Source organism: Dama dama, chromosome 15 (assembly GCF_033118175.1).
Source record: "Dama dama isolate Ldn47 chromosome 15, ASM3311817v1, whole genome shotgun sequence".
Lineage (NCBI taxonomy): Eukaryota > Metazoa > Chordata > Mammalia > Artiodactyla > Cervidae > Dama > Dama dama.
In genome coordinates this window covers 88,385,058-88,403,816 of record NC_083695.1, presented here as the reverse complement: position 1 = coordinate 88,403,816, position 18,759 = coordinate 88,385,058, and the positions used below count along the sequence as shown (strand labels likewise).

The following is an 18,759-nucleotide window of genomic DNA, read 5'->3' as shown; positions in this document are numbered from 1 at the left end:
ATTTATACTCTGCTTTATCTCTTCATTCCATCTTTCTGCAGACATTTGTTGAGCACCCAGTTCGTGCCAGGCCTAGTGAGAAGGCTGAGGGAAAGCATTAATCGGATCAGTTCTTGCTCTGGAGGAACTGTTTTTCCAGAAGGTTGGACAGACTGGGAAACAGATAATTACTCTTAAGTGTGTTAAAGCTCAAAAGCCTCTTACAGACATATGTCCAAGTAGGACCTTAAAATGACAGCTACAAGCTTCTCTCTATTCCACTCTCTCACACCCCAACAACACCCTAGACTTATAGGCTCTGTTTGCTCTATTTTCTGTTTCTAGAATCCTCCAGAAATAGGAGAATCAACAAGGTTGCTTCTGTAAGGAGAAATACTTTGATCTCCATGAAAGAAAAGCAATACTTAATAACTAGAATGCTGTGACTCAGCTAGTATTGAATATCAAAAGCATGCTAAAATTTTTCAATTTAATCCATGCTATACCATCTTTTTCACTGCCTTTTGTGTTGTGGGGGAAAAAAATCTCACTTTATTATACAATCTTGTATGAAGTGGGAGAAAATTGTTGAGGTTAAAGTGTTTAATTTCTAAGGCAACTTAATAGAGAAAAGGTGCTGTTGGTCCTTATGCATTCATATACACTGACTCAGGTGCACTTCTTTTTATGAATCATGATACAGTAAACATATAACCACCACTCTTCTGCCCAGTGTATTGATGATATTCCTGCCAAAAGTACAGATTCTTCCCCTCTCTCAGTTCAGCCGCTCAAATCGTGTCCAACTCATTGCAACACCATGGACTGCAGCAGGACATCCATCACCAACTCCCAGAGCTTGCTCAAACTCTTGTCCATTGAGTTGGTGATGCCATCCAACCATCTTACCCTCTGACGTCCCCTTCTCCTCCCGCCTTCAGTCTTTCCCAGCATCCTCACCAGTCCTTATACTTGGTTTTCTCTCTCTCCTCTTTCAACAACTTGATGGCTCGGTTAAGAATTTTAAAGTGCAGTGCCTTACCTCCATTCTAATTTTGGCTAAATAATTTTATCTCCAAATAATTTTATTTGGTTCCCTCTCCCAGTTGTTTATTTAATTCTACTAGTGCTCAAGATTCTGAGCATGAATTATCCACTAATAAAATCTAAGTGTATTTCATTATCCAGTGTGTGTATGATTCAGGTCCCTCTGGACAGGCAGTTGCAGCCGGACTCGATTTGAGTTTTAAGAAACGTCAATCTTTTAAATCCAGTTTAGAGGCTGAAAGGAGGCTGATGATTTTGCTGATTATTCAAATGAATTGATAGTCTTGAGATTGGAAATCTGGCCACAATGGAGTCTTGAACAACATCTTAAATCCAAATGCAAAGCTGTGTGTGCATGTGTGAGTGTCTGTGTGTGTGTGTGTACTTAGTTACCTATAAGAAAGAGGAATTCCTAGAAACTAATCACACTGTTGGATCACCTTTGACTCCTAATTTCTGGATTAGTAAAAAAGTGAAGTTCCCACTATATGACAAACGAAATGGATCATTCCTAAAATCCTAAGGGCAAAAACTACTTTGCCATTAACTGTCTACACAAAACCACTTCCTATAAAAGAAGTAAGCCCAAGAAAGATATAGTGATCTAATGCTGTTAAAACCATCATCTCTTTTTAAAAAACAATCTATGGAAGTGCTAACCAAAATGATATGGATGAAACATTTCTTTACAAGTAGTTCCTTGAAGGCTATTTGCCTTAATTTTGCATAGAATATTCAAAGAGCAACTTGAGAGGAAAAGAAAATTTTAAAGCCGGTTATCATTGAAGTATGTGTACCAAAAATATCAGAAGAAAGATGCAGTGTTAGTTTTCTCTCTCTGACTGGAGGATATCTAGCATAGTTCCCAGCCCTATTTACTAGGATACAGTAAATATTTATTGAACTCAGCTGGAATGAAATAAATGCAATTGACCTAACAACTTTGGCACATGGGTTCTTGGGTAGCATCCTTCAGGTGTCATCTTGAAATAGTTTGTAAATTTCAAGAAATTTAACGTGAGAAGAAAAAATAGAAACCTCAAATATGAATAAAGCTTCAGGTATTTTAGACATGATACTGTGGATCGCATAGACGGATTACAGATATCCTGCATACTTTCACAAACTGCAGATAATTTCCATGTCTCTTGACTCCAAGAGACCGGTCCATCAAGTCGAGGTTTTCCTTCTAGAGGATGAGATCAGGCCTCCGCGCGGCTGACTCCCAGCACCTTAGCAGCGGCTAAGGAGTAGCTCGGGCCGGAGAACCCGGGAGCTCGCCTCACGTGACACTGAACCGTCAGCCTCCTGAAAGCTCAGGCTATTTTTTTTTTTCCGACGTTGTACAAGGAACAGGTGGCTGCGGTCTCACACTGCAAGCCTGCGATTTGCATGACACTCGCGCGCCTCTGTCCTCTTGATGCCGCGCCCTCCCAAGCCAGGGTGCGGCGGCAGGTGTTGGGGCGCTGAAGTCCGTGGGCGCGCAGACAGCGCATCAAGGTTCCATTCAGTGCCAGCTGCCACGTGCCTGCCCGACACCGGGCCACTTAGCCACGCTCCATGCAAAACCACGAACAACAACAAAAAGTGTGGGGAGGAGCCTTTGCCTTCTGAGCTTTTTTTGCCCGGTCTCGGGCCTCATCCCTCCTCGGCCGAAGGGCCGCCTCTCTGTGTCCTGTTCCTGCGCCGCGCCGGGCGCGCAACCCTGCCCCCGGCTTGGGAACTGCGAGCGGCTGTAAGTCTTGTCGCGCCAGGTTGGGGGACGAGCAAACCGGGCTGGACAGCTGATCCAGGCAGGGCCGCCCCACCTGCCCTGTGCCCTCGGAGAGGAGGCTCCTGTCACTGACTGGACCACGTCGCACGACCCCGTGCTGCCGCCAACCCCAAGCCGCTCCCAGGACTAGAAAGAAGCTCGTTCCAGGAGGCAACTGCTTTGGCAACTGCAGTCCCGCATCTATCCCTCTCGGCGCCCCGGGAGCTGGATCCCGGCCGGGCTGAGTGTCCGCCCGCCCGCACGGAGACTAGGGCACAGGCTAGTGGAATGGGGTGCGCCTCCAACCCACGTGCCACCTCGGCGGCGCCCAACCTTTAACCTCTGACCTCCGCCCCACCTTCCAGGTGGGGCGAGCCAGACCTCCTCTGACGCACTCCTGCACTGTCCGTGGAAAAGCGACAAAAACCTGCGCGTTAGCACGCCGGCCAATCAATTGCACCAAAGTTAGCAACGATGCTTAAAATGTTTTATTTTTTCTTTTTAAAAATATTTACAGATCTGAAATTTATCCCCCTTTCGCCCCTATCCATTCTCGGGACAAGGGAAATGGAAAGAGGCGTTGAGATCATTGTTCAAAGCCCCCAAGGACTGGCTTGGCCGGCCGTGTGTGCGTGTACATATATACAGGTATATATACGGGGAGAAGAATGTATCTGGTTTGGTGGGGGTTTTTTCCTGATTTTTTTTTTTTTTTTTTTTTGTCCTACCGGCCAGTGTCAATCTGACCGAAACTCCCTGTCCGACCACCACCCTAGAACGTCGCCTCCAAAATGGTTTTCAAAATGTATTGGTTTGTTTGGGGGGGCGGGTAGAGAGCAAATGATCTGGCTGGAGGGATGCCGATAAATACCAGAAACAATCAAACCAAAGTAGGGCAGAAGCCATAAATAAGAGATAATGAATACACATGGTGTATTTCGTAATATTTCTGGGAACGCGCCGCCTGCTCGGGAGTTGGGGGGTGGGGGCAGCCCGCGCCCGCCTGGCGGGGAGCGGGCGGGAGGGCGCGCGGCGCGGGGCCGGCGGGCCGCTCTCAGTAGTCGAGCTTGTTGTAGAGGTTGTAGAGAGGTAAGGCCGAGAGGTTGCTGCCCGGGTAGTAGAGCGGCGCGGGGAAGGCGAGCGAGCGCGGCACCGGCACGCGCAGCAGCGAGCTGTCCCGGAACACCAGCGGCATGCCCACCAGAGTCTGCGCCGACGCGTGCGCCATGTTGGCCGCCTCCAGCTCGGCAGAGAGCTGCCGCTTCCACTTGTTGCGGCGGTTCTGAAACCAAGTCTTGACCTGGGTCTCGGTGAGCTGCAGGCTGGAGGCGAGGCAGGCGCGCTCCGAGCTGCTCAGGTAGCGCTTCATGTCGAAGGTGGACTCGAGCTGGTACACCTGGCTCCGCGAGAAGACCGTGCGCGTCTTCTTCTTGGCCGCGCCCGCCTGCCGCTCGGCGCCGCCGCTGTCCCGCGGCCGCTCGGGCCCCGGCGACGGTGAGCCCGCGGCCAAGAGCCTGTCTTTCTCTTCCTTAAAGTCCGGGTGCGAAGAAGAAAGGAAAGGCTTGCGCTCCGAGCTCGCCGGCCCCGCGCCTCCGCTGCCCTTGGGGGTACCTGGGGAGTGAGAACAGACAAGAGGGCCATGGAGTTGGGGCGCCTCAGGGACCCCCAGCTCCTGCTAGGACCAGGGGCTTGGATGGCGCCTGCAGCCTTGGTTCCCATCTTCCTGGATCTCAGCTCCTGCTCTCACCCTCTCGCTGAAACCCAGAAAGCGGCACCCGGCTTTTGAAAAGCAACAGGAGAGGGACCCAGCTACTTGGAGCCTGGGGTCTCTGTGCTCCCAGCTTCCTGAAAGGACCTGTGGCAACAGGGGGAGGAAGTCTGGAGGGGGGAACATTAGCATCTTTGTAAAAGATGATTTTGCCTTGTAGTAACTGAGCTGGAAGAGTTCCCTGAGCTTTATAGGGTGGCATCGTTTCACAGGCCGTTTGTTCGGAAATCACGCCAAGGACTGACGCGGGGCTCCCCTTGGTCAGATGTTGTAAAGAGGAACCATCTCTGAAAGGCACCATTGTCAATCATCTTGGAGTGCTAATCATTCCGAGGAGGAGGAGGGGAGAAAGAGAGGCAGAGGTCGAGAGAGGGGAAGAGAGAGAAGAAAAGGAAGCAGAAGGCGACTGCGGTAGAGACGGACGGACGGACCGCTCAGATCCGAGTTCCAGACCTCGTGTGCAGAAAGTATCCGAAGTGCAAAGGGGACATTGCGGGCAGAGCCTTGAGAGCGGCCGGCCCTGTGCCAAACCCACAAACACACCCCCTTCAACCCAACCTTCCCCCAAACCGCGCCGCGCGGCATCCGTGTTCCAGGTTTCTTCCCGAGCGCCCGCGGGGCGGAGGAGTCAGCGAGGAGCTCGCCCTCCCCGTCCCCACCCTCGGCCCCGGACCCCGAGCGGCCGCGGCTCTGGCCGGGGGCGGGGGGCCCGACGCGAAAGCCCCGGTACAGTTTCCCTCCCCTAGAGCTTGCTCCAGGCCGACCCGGCGGCTTGCGATCCTTACCCAGGCAAGGAAAGGGGATGGGGGGGTGGTGCTTGGAGCCGGGCTCCTTGGGGCCGTGCGGGTCTGGGCAGAAGCAGGCGGGTGCCTTCCAGCCGTCGTCCGGCTCCTCCTCCTCCGAGGACACGGACAGGCTGCGCTTCCTGGTCGGCCAGGCGGCCGGCTCCCTCGGCGCCTCCGAGGGGCCCCCGCCCAGGATGGACTGAATGGTGAAGCTGGAGACGCCGCCGGCCGCCGGACACCCTTTGCCCGCATCTTCCTTGCTGCCCATCCTGGGTTCATAAGAAATCGGAGGAAACCAAGAACTCCCTTTAGAGATGATCTGGGTGGAAGGTGGTGCAGGCAGGCAGGCGGGGGGGAGGGGCGGGGAGGGGAGCTGGGGGAGGGGGCGGCGAAGCTGGCGAGGCGTCCCCTCTGCGCTGGGGAAACGCGGGCACCCGACAGCTGCGCAGGGGTCCCTGCCCGCCCGGCTTCAGGTGCGCCCGCCCAGCCCCGGCGCGAATGCCCCTTCCTTGCCCGCCAGCTCGCCGGGTCCCCGGCGGCGCGGTGGTGGCGCGGCCTCATTTGCATAGAGGTTACTCGGACGCGGCCAATCGCAGCGCCGCCGAGCGGCCCCGGAAAATTTCAAAAAGCAGAGGCCCGGCTCTCACAGCCCCTGTCCTCCCCCGAGCTCGCGAAGAGTCCAGCGGGCATCTGCTGTGTCCAACCAGCCTGGACCGAAAGCAGGATGGATGACAGCCAGGTTCCTAGCCTCTGTGGCATCTCTGATGGCTCAGACCCCGGCTCTCTCAAGACTCAGGGGCAGCCCGGGGCTCAGAACAGGAGTGGCCCCACGCCTCCTTTAGGCGACAGGTCCTCGCACCCTCAAAGGGGCTCACAGGCTCGCCATGACCCTCCCCATCTCCCCATGACCCTCATCCCTTCTCTGCTGGGCAGGCAGGTAGGGCTGACAGGCCTCTGCGCCCCGCGGGGGAGGCTGAGGGTCGTGGGATTTAGGAGCGTGCGCATGGGAACTGATGCTCTTCCTAGCAGCTTAACTAGGAGGCCTGGGAGCAGACAACTTTGGCCCTTCCTCCCTACAGACCCCAACTTTGTCACAGGCCCAGCAGGACTGCATGATCGTTATGGAGGGTGGGGAGGCCCTAGATCTTCTTTCGGGAGATCCAGGTTCAAGTCCCAGCACCACCATTTACACGCTAGGTGAACTTGGACAAGTCAAGTCCCAATCAGAGCCTCACTGGCTTCATAGGTGATACGGCCCCATCAATATCCCCTTCCCTTCACCTGTTTTGAGAATGGCCTAGGTAGGAATGAAAGGTACCCTGTAAACCTCTGTAAACAGCCCGAAGCTCGGCCTTGTCTTCCCTGATTCTCGTTTTTAGGTAAATATTGGAGGTCAGGGAATTGCTGCAAAAATAGCGATTTGCCCCAGGAAAGGGGAGAAAGAGGTGAGGACTATAGTTTTAGGATTAGGCAAAGGGTATTCAAATGGGGAGGTGACCTTGAACAGGATTCTTAAACTTTCTGAGCCTTGGTTTTCTCATTTTTTAAATTAGGGGAAAGCAACGATCGCCTCGAAGAAGCTAAATGAGGTCAAAGTGCCTAATTCTGAGCACAGCTTGCGGTAGGCGCTTAATTACCCGTAGTTCCCTAAGGTGTTTGCACGCCCCCCTCAAAGCCCTGACTCCTGCTTTTTTAATTCCCAGATCAACTGGTACCAGAGGCGGAATCCACGCGACGCAGGCAAAACGTTTCGGGGGCATAGTTGTCTACACAAGCCTCGAGGAACCCAAGGTGAGGCAAGACTCCAAGGCGCTCAGGCGACCTCAGCCCGGGGTCTGCAGCCTCCGGTACGGCTCGGCCAAATGATCCCAGGAGCCCTGACCCTACGGTGCCCCCCCCCCCGCCCTAAATGCAGCCAAGGGAGAGGGGAGACTCTGAATCAGTCCCCACAAATGTCCAGACGCTGCCCCCATGACGGTGCAGTCCCCTCCTCGCCCGCGCCGCGCCCGGGTTATTGAGTAAAACGCTTATAATATCATTAGCCGCGGTGAGTTACCGACTGCAGCCCTACCCGTAGCAGAACCTCTTCCTACTTAACTTCTCCAAGGGCTCGTTAATGGGCTAATTGATTAGGAGTCGGCGGCGCAGCGGGGGCAGGGGCAGGCGAGGGGGCGGGGGCCGGAGGCTGTGCGCCACGGCCCGGGAGGGAGGCCGGCGAGGGGCAGGTGCCGGCCTCCGTCACCGCATTAACCTCTTCAGGGCTCGGCGGCGGGTCGAGACACATTACAAATGGTCAGCTTTAATCATGGTGTCAGCTCATTAACCCGGAAGGACCCGGTGCTGAAATACAATTTGCGCGTCCTCCTCTGCGCGGCCGCGGCGCGAGCTCCCGGGCCACGTCACAGCCCGGCCCGCGCGCCCCCGCACGGTTGCGGGGTAGAAGGGAGCATCCTGGAGACCATCAGCCGACTCGCACCCGCCTGCGACCTCTCCGCGTGGGTCTCCCGGCCGGGCTGCGCCCACCCCGCGGGAAACAGGCCGACGCGGCGAGCGGGAGCCTGGGGAAGAAACATCCTTGGGGGTAGAAGGAGGGCTTTCGTTGAACCCTCCTGAGCTAGCAAATACTCGACGCCGGCAACCTGGACTATCCAGAGCGCATCTGGTCATTCTTCACTTGAATCCTCAGAGCAAACCTGTGGTGCCGATCCTTAGCCCCAGTGTACAGGCGGGGAAACTGAGGCCCAGGAGAAAAAAAAGTGACCAGCCCAAGTAGAGTAAGCAAGATGGAAGCCCGAGGTTGTCCCACTGCCTGTACGCGGCCCTGGGGAAGGGGCGAGGGGCGGGGGCAAGCATTGATGCTGAGCTTGGGAGTGGCTGCGGGGTAGACTGTGAGGACCCCGGCTATCTCAAGCCCGCCCGGACGGGTGTTTGGGTGGAGCTGGCCTCTGCCAAGGCAGTGGCCAGGTGTGGCAGCGGCGGGGCCTCTGGGATGAGCCTCGGAGGAGCAACTCCCAGACCCGGCGAGCTTCGGGGGGTCGGGGGCGGGCGTGCAGCCTGGTTTGAGGACTCAAGAAACCGTGCAGCCTTGCGACCCCCAGCCGCCACCACCACCCGCTTCCGCGGGCTAATTTGGGAGGGAAGCCAGAAGGAGCCTTCTGCCCGGGTTCTCCGCCTGCTCGCTACGCTCCTCGCGATCGCTTCGACGGTCTCGTCTACACAGGCGCGCTCTCCTGCGCAGCCTCCTCCTCCGCCCAGGCACCTCTTCGGACGCGAACACCGTAAACCTCAGGCTTGCTTCGGCATAACCCTTCCGCCGTGGCAAGCATTCGTCCGCAAACGTGCGCTGCAGCGCCAGACACACTGCCCCGAGCCCGGGAAATGATGGTGGTGGTGGCGCAGGCCGAAGGCGGGAAGGCTGCAGCGGAGAGGACCGGGCAAACGGGTCCTCCACGCCTCCTCTCCTTTCAACTGGTCACGGGCGGGGTCTCCCGCTGCCCCTCGGTTACGGACAGCAGTCCCACTGCAGGGGCCAGAGGCCCAGGACAGGATCTCCCCGCCCTCTCTTAGCATTTGGGGGGGGGGGGTCCCCGAGACTTCATGGCGAAGGCAGAGACCCAGACGCCCTCTCCTGGGCTGAGCGCAGCTGCAAACCACATGGCCAGGAACCTTCAGCTTCAGGAACAACCACCCACAGACACCCTGTCTCTCTGCCCTCGAGCTTGGTAATCCTTCCATTCGGTCCCACCTCCCGCCCCACCCTCCTAGTCTTGGGGTAGCTCCGCCCCTCCTTAGTTCAACCAGATTAACTAACAGTCGCTACCCCGGGAGTCAGGCCCCTCGTCATCCTTGGGATCGCTCCCCCCTCCCCTTCCCGTTTCCTGGGAATTAGGCATAACCGAGTTCCAAGGAATGATAAACTTTCCGAGACTGAAAGGACGCTTAAAGTTTAGGTCTCGAGATTATGCTGCTGCTCAATATTAAAGCGGCCCAGAGCAAACTTGCCGAGAAGCCTAATAAAAATTGATCCTCTCTGCTCTGCGGCAGTCGGGAAATAGGCTGGCTGAGCCGGGTAATAGTGGAAGAAGGCTCCCTCCGAAATGACAGATGAAGTCATAAACAAGTTTGATCTTGGAATCAAGCTTCGATAAATATTAAACACAGTCTGCCCCCCCCCCTTTGTGCAAGTGGATTATGATATATGGCGCGTCGAAACTTTAAAATAAGGAAATACCAGAGAAAATGATCTCAATAAATTTTCTAAGTATAAACGTTGATTATGTTTCGATTTTCATTCAAGGGCCTCTGCTGTTCGTTCTTTGGTGCAAATGACATCTTGCAATAGGCTTTTGGGGAAAAGGGCTCCCTATTTGAAAAAGAGAGCCCCAGAGGTGTACAATTTATGTAATCTGCGGCTGGAAAATGAATTGTGTAATTTATTGGAAAACAGAAAGTCATGAAGATTGGATCAGCATAGCCGAGTCCCAACACCCCCCTCCCCACATCCATCAAGTTCCAATTAACAGCCTAACCAGAGAGCTTTAATGGGTTTCCAATCTAGTGGCCTGATAGACTCATCAATTCCTCTGGGAGAAATTAAGAAAATCGACCGCCCCTTGGCGACGCAGTGTCATTCCTTTCTGCAACTATATGTCAAATTAAAAACACAATTAAAATTTAAACTGTTTCAATCAAAGGGTGCCCTGCAACCTATGTTTCACTTAATAGAACTTTGATGAAAATCTGATGCGTGCACTCCATCACCAAGGGGGGCGAGGGCGGCGAAGCTCACGAGAGAAGGGGATTCTTTCTTTTTCTTTAAGACTTCAGCGCTCGGGTGAGGCACGCCAGGTGACCCCACCTCGCAGCCCCAGTCTCAGTGATGGGGCCACGCGCTCTCGGCGCGTTCTCGCTGTCTTCGCTCTCACCTCTCCCTCAACTCTTTTTCCTCTCGGTCCACTGCAACCGGAAGGGATCCTTTAGGGATCCGGCGACAGAGATTTGGGGGGCCGCTTTCGCTGCGAAGAGGCATCGCCTGGAGCAGCAGCCGAGGAAGGGGGCAGCGAGTACAACAAGTGGGCATCTCCTGGAAACTGAGAAGGCCCGCTGCCTCCAACTATCTCTTGTCGCTGGTCTCCCAAACTGCCCGGACACACGGTGGAAGTGCAACGGGATCCTGGAGGCAGAAGGGTGGGGGAAGATCCCTAGCGGAAAAATGGACACCCCCTGCGCTGCTGTCTGAGACCGGATTACCTCGAAAGCGCTCCCCCCAACCCCCAGTAAGCCTCCAGGGTACTTCCGCAACAGGCGCCAAGCTCGGGAACAGGCGCATCCCAGATCTCAAGATCCGGGTCCGGGGCTCCAGGCGGGGCTCCAGAGTACAGCACTGCGGTTATCTTTGTGGCCCTCTTCTCTCTTCCGCCATCCGCCTACAGCACCCTCCCAAATGTTCGTAGGCCGAAGGTCACCATTCGTCCCGCGCGCCCAGACAGGCGCACTGCACACGTGGCCGTGCACACTGCGAGATGCGCGCGCCCAGGCGAACGGATCGCTCGCACCCAAAAGGCAGAGACTGGCCAGCAGGCTGGGCGGGGGTGGGCGAGCAGAGAATGGGCGGGAAGCCGGGAGGAGGGGCGGAGAAGTGCCTCGGCCCGGCCAGGTGCAAGTGCCCTGGAGGGCGACATTCCAGGGGCTTCCCCTGCTGTGCTTTGGACCCCCAAGTGAGGGTTTCCAAGGGACTCACGGCTTTTACACTCCGACCCCGCCGCCGTGACCACTAGCAAGGTCTTTGCCTGGCCGCTTGGCGGTCCACGCTCGGATCGCTAAGGGGAAGAAACCTCCGGGATGGGTCTCAGGGCCCGGGGCGTGGACAAGCGCGAGGGGTGGGGCGACATGGGGCCCGGGAGGCGGGCAGGGCGGTTCTCGGATAAGTCTCCAGCCCCTGCAGGGCCTCTCCAGGGAAGTTCAGGTACCCCGCGCGGCAGAAGCAGGAACGCTTGGCCCAGGCCCAGGCAGCTCAACAACACCAGCTCTCGTCAAAGCCCCCGAGGGTCGAAAGTTGCGGAGCCCTCAGGGCCACCGCTGCTCTGACCCCCACTCCCCTCACCCGGGCCCAGGCTGCCCCAGCGTGCGCTTGCAGAAGAGAAAGCAAATCCCACCGACCTGCGTGCCGCCTCCTCTTTCTCCCCGCTCTACCCTCCAGCGCGCGCTCTGGGGTTCTGGCGTGCCAGGGCCTGCCAAGGGACGTCCTGGTTCAGAATGAGCGTCCAGTGGCGGGGGCGGGGGCAGTTTATATCTGTCTTGGCCTTATTTGATGTACACACACCTGCTCTATTTACTACCAAATAAAAGAAATACATCTGTGTTGCCAACAGAAACAGCTTGAGAGCTTGCTCACTAGTCTCCCAGGGCTCCGAGATGCTCGCCGGTGCTCAGAGCCGGACACAGTGGGACCCCCGGCTCCGAGTGAGGTCCTGGCCTATAAGCATATGGGGGTCTGCAGTGGGATGTTGGCGGCGTCCACAGTTTGTCCCAGGTGGCTGGTGAGGAGGGAACAGGAGGCATCTCTGCTCGGAAGATTTCAAGCTTCGTGCAGCAGAGGTTTCAGCGCCACCTCGCTCCCTACCCAATCTTCTCCCCAAGGCTCTTCCCAGCGTGCCTTAGCCTGGGGCCATCAGAGAAAACCAGCTGCCTAGGCACCCAGAACAACATGTGCCTGACTGAGTCTGCTGTTGTGATGCTGTGTGATCATAATGCAGATGTGATGCTCAACACATATACAGGTTGCTTCCTGGGAACCCCTGCATATGGGGTCTGTCAGGAGCTCTAACTAAAGTGGGGTGGGGTGGGGTGAGTGTTTTAAATCACCTATGAGTGTGAGTGTATCCTGTATGTTGTTTGTGTGTGTGTCTGTTTGGATGGTGCAGAAACTATTAATCCAGGAAGCCGATGCCATTGCACTGACTTAATTGGGGGTTCCCATGGGGGGAAGGATCTGAAGTTAGGATCAGAGAGAAGGCTGGATTCCACCATCCAAAGGGATAGTCAGGGGTGTTGGCTCAGTGTCCTAGGTTAGGGCATACCAGCAGCTCTGGCTTCCCAGGACAGAAGTCTTGGAGGAGTTGAGTTGGAGGTACCCTCACTCGCCCCACATAACCCCTTCTGCTGAGCGGTTCTGGCAGCTCCTGGCAATTTCCCCAGAGGCAGCACCTACAGAAGCATTCTGTCTGGGGGGGTGGGGGGCAGGGGGCAGATGACCCCAGGCCAGTTCAGTCTCACCAAGTGCTGTCTTGGCCTCTACACAGGCTTGCAGTAGAGCCTAGAATGCTTCATGCTCAGGGAGCAGCCTCCGTGCTGTCTCTTGCGTCCTGAGAAATACTGAGACCCCCCCCACCCACCCACCCAAAAGTAGCGAGTTGGAGGTTTTCTGCCTGGGCAGGCTTCTAGGCTCACATCTCAGCCAGTCCCGGGCCACAGTCCAGCCACGTTCCTCCCCCAGGGCATGCACCTTGGCTCCTGGGACTCCCCAGCCTAGGGCAACGGGGGTGGGGGTGGGGGGTCCTCAAAGGGAGGGAAAGGGAGGCCAGGACAAAGAATCAACTGTGCCGGTGGAGAACCAGCTATTTCTCGACTTTGTAAAGACCAGGTCAGTCAAGAACCGTTTTCTAGAATCCAAACACAAATAAAGAAGTATTTTGGCGGTTGATAACATCGTGTTCTGGCTGTAAAATCTAAGAATGTGTTTGCTATTGCAACATTATTTTTAATGAGCTGTTATTGGCCTGTCCCGCAGTTAGTATTGCCAACAGTAAAAGGCATCACTGTGTTTGCAGTTAACACATGGAATAACATATTTGGCCCCTGAATTTCTGTTTATTTTTCACTTGTGACACATGCCCTCGTTTTTATCCCAAACCAGAGGGAAATAAAGGCAGATCTGTCTTCCACTGAGGTCCAGGCTAAATCTTGCCATAAATACCAGTTTATTTGGAGGCAGTTTCCCGTCAATAGAAAACGATACTCGACGTTTCAGCCACAGTATAATCAATCCTGTGGACTGGGCTTGAGCAACTGTAAAGCTCTGGGAGAAGGCATGGGGGCGCGTGCAGGCGCTCCCCAGCGGCCGCGCCCTTGGTGTGCTCGCCCGAATCTTCGCCGTCTCCGGGTTCCTCATCTCCCCCTTCTTGGCTCCCCAGCTTCAAACGCGCCCAGCCAGGAGCCGGGCGTGCGGACCCCAAGCCCTAAGGCAGGCTGCCGCGCCGCACAGGCGAGAGGCTCCAGAGCGAGCCCCTGCCTCCGCCCTCAGGACCCGCGCTCGCGAGCGGCTCCGGGAGCGCGGGGTTCGGCAGGCGGTCTACGCGGAGCGTAGAGGCCGGGGCCCGGCGAGAGCCTGGGAACCGCCAGCGCTGCGCTTCCCCGTAGCGGCCGAGATCGGGGTGGGGGACCCAAAGAAAGCGTGCGCCCGCGAGGCGTTGGCGCGGTTCACAGAAAAGGATCTGGCCACGAGGAGACAGTCCTCTCGGTCGCCGCCGCCGCCGCCGCAGTCGGGTGGCCTCTGCTCCCCGGCACTGGACAGACCATGGCCGTGTACACATCCGAACCGCCCCGGGAACCACAGTGCCTCCAGGCCTGGGGAGGCCTCTCTATACCGGAGTCGCGAGCCGCGGTCTCTAGGGCTGGCTCGCCTCCCTAGGGTCGCCCTCTCGCGGCCTGGCCGCGCCCAGGGGGACGTCGCGAACGGCCTCTGGCTCCCCCGGCTAAGCTCCAAGTTCACCCCCTTCTTCCCTCCCCAGCCCGCATCCCGGAGGAAGCCGGAGCCAACTCCACTCGGGCCCACGGTGCCCAGGGATGTTCTGCCCAGAAGCTCGCGGCTCCTAAAGGACCCCGCGGTCTGGGAACGGAATTCGAGGCGGCTGCCCTGCGATCGGAAATAACCAGTGGTCTCAGCTCGCTGCTGTCGCTGCGCTCGATTTCGCGAACTAGATAAGACTAGGTCCTCACCCCTTCCGCCCCGCATTCTTCCCTTGCTCGCACCGGCGTTTCAAGAGGCAGACGGCACCGGGGGGGTTGGGGGGGGGAGAGCGCAGCTCTGGTCTCGAACAAAGCCGCCTCTGTCTCCGCCGCCCCCCCCCCCCGATTAGAGGGGTGTACGTCGAGGTCGGACTCGGCCAGTCTGCAGAGGCAGCCAGAGAGCGAGGCAGAAAAGAGTTTGGAGACACCTGCTCTGGGGAAAACCGTCCAAAGTTACACACTCTGGCCACAGGAAATGCTTCGCTTTTCTTTTTAATTAATTCCATTTCACGACAACATGAAGTGTAACAATATTTTGTGATCCCCCGCCCCCTTTTTCTTAAAAAGGGCCTGAATCCGGGCAGGGGGGAGGGTGATGGGTGGCAGGGACAAACTACCGCGGAACAACAGGTGTAGCCGACAGAAAGGAAAAAGATTGGGTGGCAGAGCCAGGAGCCCTGAGGAGTTGAGGGTGAACTTTACAAGAAATCTGTACATTTATCAAATAAGTTAAAATTCTAAATTGATTGTCCTTCACTTAAAGCGCTCCAGTATGCCTATCTTACTTCTTCGAGCATCCCTACCTATCCTTGTTTCCTTCCTTCCCCCTTTTCTCCTTAATTTCCTCCTCATAAACGATTGACTGGGATTAGACATTGAAAACGTCAGCTTCTCTCCGGACAGGAAGAAGCAGGGCTCTCAGGAAATTTTGTACAATATTGCACAGGTCAAAAGTACAACAGTTACTGCAGAACAAAAAGATAGGGGGAGAGGATAAAAAATAGGTTTGTTTGTGTTTTAATATTGAAATCACTCTCTCAAAACAGGGAACAAAGTAACAATAGGAATATTAATAATAATTTACCAACAAATTAAATTTCCCAAACAGAGGCTACTAATAAATAAGATCATTCACACCAGGCCAGATGTGGAGGTGTTTCAAAAATCAGAAGTCCGATTGTGGGCTATCTTGTCCTTTCCCTTTAAACACTTAGAGAATTCATCCATCACAAAAAGGGACCAATGAAGAGGTGAACTGCGACAGACCTCTGCCGGAGAGAGGAGAGAGAAAAGTGGCCTGAGTCTGGGTTCTTATGAGAAGCTGCTCAGATTCTGAAAATTGGGGAATAATTGATTGGGAGTAAAGGAGAACAGCCACACCCAGAGATCCAGAATAAAAGTACAATGTGAATTCTCTCTCTCTCTCCCCCTCGACTTCTGAAAATAGTTCTTTAGAAAATGAATAAACTGGGGGTTCAGGCTTTGCGTTTACTTTCCCTGTATAAAAATAAACCCAAAAAGTCACAGCGCAATGAGAACCTGGGAGTGGGGTGGGGGGTGAGGGGATCGCACATTTTACAAAAGCTTCCAGCCGAAATATTTGACCTGGAAATGTTGTCTCTTGCTTTCTCTTAATATAAACCGAAACCAAAAGTAAGAGGGGAAGCGCCTCAAATCCATTAGGGGTGAATTGCACGAAAATGCATTGCAAATACTTACAAAAAAAAACGCTACCGACTGGGGGAGGGGAGGCCGGGGCCGCGCGCCGGAGCCCCGGCTCCCGAAGGCCGCTGGACGTCTCGGCGCCCTCTGCCCGGCCCAGTCTCCTCCGGGGTTTGGGAAGGGGGCCGGGCGCTCCCTCCTCCTCCCCTCTCGGGCCTCAGACGGGCCGGAGCAGCGGCACGGACGAGACCACCGGGTGCGAGTAGTACACGGGGTGCGGGAAGGTGAGCAGCGGCTGGCTGACCGGCACCGGGGCCCCCGCGGCCGCGGCCGCTGCGCCCTCGGCGGCCGAGTTCTCGTGGTAGAGGATGGGCACGCGCACGATGCGCTGCGCCGCGGCGTGGCTCAGGTTGGCCGCCTCCAGCTCGGCCGCCAGCTGCCGCTTCCACTTGTTGCGGCGGTTCTGGAACCAGATCTTGACCTGCGTCTCGGTGAGGTGCAGGGACGCGGCCAGGCCGGCGCGCTCCGAGCTGCTCAGGTAGCGCTTCATGTCAAAGGTGGACTCGAGCTGGAAGACCTGGCTGCGCGAGAAGACCGTGCGCGTCTTCTTCTTGCGGCACGCGGGCTTCTTCTCCGGACTCTCTGCGCCCTTCTTCCAGTCCTCAGTGCCGGGCGTCGCCGCCGCCGCCGCCCCCAGGCTCGCCCCGGCCGCGCCCGGCGCCGCCTCGCCCTCCTTCTTGCCTTCCTCCGAATCGCTCTCCTCCAGAATGATCTCGTCCGGGCTCTTGGAGTCCAGCTCCTTGTGGTCGGGGTCGGCCTTCAGCAGCGGCTCGGGGGAGTCGCGGTCGGTGCCCGAGGCGGGGGAGGAGTCTCGCAGCAGGGCCTTCTCCGAGGCTGGGGAGAGACAGACGGACGCACAGACACACACACGCACACGGACACAACCTTCAGCGAGGCCTGGCGCCTGGGGGGCCGCAGGCTCACACCGCAACGGCTTCCGGGCCCCAGGCCTCGAGGCCTCACCATTCCCGCAAGCCTCCTTCCCGGCTGGGCCAGAAGAGGGGCGCCGCGCCCCGACATCCGACCTTCTCCCGGGGACAGGCTGGAGCGACCCGGAGACGGCGGCAGGGCCGGTTTCTTTCTTTTCCTCAGTTCTCCCACTAGGGGCCCGCGGGCAGATTCTCCTCCAGCTTAGGCACCCCCCCCCCCCCCCCCCGCGGGTCACTCCCTTCATCCAGGCCAAGTTCCCCTTGTCCCAGCCACCTGACGCCACCTCCCCATTCGTGCCCGAGATCCCTTTTCCCGGGAAGCGCCATGCCCGGGATCCAACTTCACTTCTTTCCTCACCAAGTGGGATTGGATTCCCGGGCAGCGCAACAGAGCGCACGGGCAGGAGCTCCAAGTTAGGGGACTGAGGAAGTTGGCCAAACAAGCGCGTTTGTGGGTTGCAGGTCGGGGCGGATGGGGCGGGGGAGGGTGGTGGTCCCGGGGCTGCGATGGGACGCAGTGCGGAAAGGCTCGTGGGGAAAGACAACGAAAGTTCAAAGATAGGTCGGTACCTTCAGGTCGCGGGAGGTGGCCGCCGGCGGGGGTCAGGGTGTAGGGGTACCACCAGGCCGGGGAGCGCTCCAGGTAGTGCGCGGGCAGGGCAAACCTCTGCGCCGGGATCTCAAAGCGGGGGAAAGCCAGGTCGCCCACCTGCGAGAGCGCGAAGCCCGCGGCTCCCTCCAAGGCTCCCTTGGCCGCAGCGGCCGCGGCGGCTGCCGCGGCGGCGGCGGCTGAGGCCGGAGCGAAGAGCGTCCGTGGGGGCGGCTGCGGCTTAGGGGGCGGCCGATGGTGGTCTCCGTTGAGTAGGTTCTTGATGGAGAACGGGGACTCCTTGGGCGCGGGAGGCGGGGGCGGCGGCGGTGGGGGCTGCGCGCTGGCGGTGCCGGGGGCGTCCGGCCCGGGCTCCGGCATGGTCCCCTCTCCTCCGAGTCCCCGGGAGGGAGGGAGCGGGACAGGCGGGCGGCTGGGAGAGCGGACGGGCGCCGGAAATCAGACCATAAACGGAACTCAACTACGGGGCGCAAAGTCGGGGGCCGCCCCGGGCGCAAATCCAGCGGCAGGAGGGCGGGGTGAGGGCCCGGCCGGGGCGGGCTCGCATGGGGGAGGGGTGCCGAGGGGCGGGGAGCGGCCCTGCTGCGGCACGGAGGGAGCGAGGCGGCTCGGCGGCGGCGGCGGCGGCGGCTCCCGGGGAGGAGGCGGCAAGACCCGTGCCCGGCTTGGGGCTGCGTCAATCCGGCGCCGGATGCTAATGATGAAATCAAAATGTCATCCAAGTTAAATGCGGGGAGTATACGGCGATTGGGCGCGTACAATGGCAAATGGGATTAGGCAGGCGAAGGCGCAGCCCGAGCCCGGGCCCCGCAGCCGCCTGCGCCACCGCCCCCTCCTCGCCTAGCCTCGGATTTTGGCGCTTTGGCTTCGGGCTATAAGAGCCCGCCTGTTATTGGCTTTATATAGTCCAATTAGGCAGCAAATGAGGACAAGCCTATTAGCACAAAAGGATATTGGCTCCTGCTAAAGAGGCACTCGGAGCGCTCCGACGAGCGCAGGAGGCGAGCGAGGGACGCGGAGCCGGCGGCGCCCCGGGTCGGAGCGCACTGACAGCCGCGGCGCCCGGACCCCGCGCCTCCCTCTCCCCCCTGCAGCTCGGGGACCCGCTTCCAGCCGCCTGGCCTGCGGGAGGGGGAAGGGGCGGGCCGGGCCCGCCCGGGTCACCTCGGGGTTATCCGCGCTCGCAGCTGCCCCTTCTCCGCCCCCCAGGGGCTTGGCAGGGGCCCGCCGCCCCCACGCAGCTGGAGAGCCAAGCAGCGCCAGCCCAGGAGGCTGGACGCGACCTCCGATCTGCGGTGAACTCAGCACTTGCCTACCCTCTGGGGGTCCAGCATTTTCCCTAAAGCATGCCAAAGGCGCAGCCAAGAAGAGGGGATTTA

At 57.8% G+C, this 18,759-nt stretch overlaps 2 protein-coding genes across 2 annotated transcripts; both read right to left on the bottom strand.

Moving 5' to 3' along the window:
• Positions 1 to 3,794: 3,794 nt before the first annotated feature.
• On the bottom strand, positions 3,795 to 5,638 carry HMX2 (H6 family homeobox 2). Its single transcript, XM_061163184.1, has 2 exons — positions 5,333 to 5,638; positions 3,795 to 4,390 (listed from the first exon to the last, which is right to left on the bottom strand). The coding sequence occupies exons 1-2, from the start codon at positions 5,598 to 5,600 to the stop codon at positions 3,834 to 3,836; spliced, it is 825 nt and encodes a 274-aa protein (XP_061019167.1). The 5' UTR covers positions 5,601 to 5,638; the 3' UTR covers positions 3,795 to 3,833.
• Positions 5,639 to 14,604: 8,966 nt separating this feature from the next.
• HMX3 (H6 family homeobox 3) lies at positions 14,605 to 17,740 on the bottom strand. Its single transcript, XM_061163183.1, has 2 exons — positions 17,341 to 17,740; positions 14,605 to 16,675 (listed from the first exon to the last, which is right to left on the bottom strand). The coding sequence occupies exons 1-2, from the start codon at positions 17,738 to 17,740 to the stop codon at positions 15,999 to 16,001; spliced, it is 1,077 nt and encodes a 358-aa protein (XP_061019166.1). The 3' UTR covers positions 14,605 to 15,998.
• Positions 17,741 to 18,759: the final 1,019 nt, after the last annotated feature.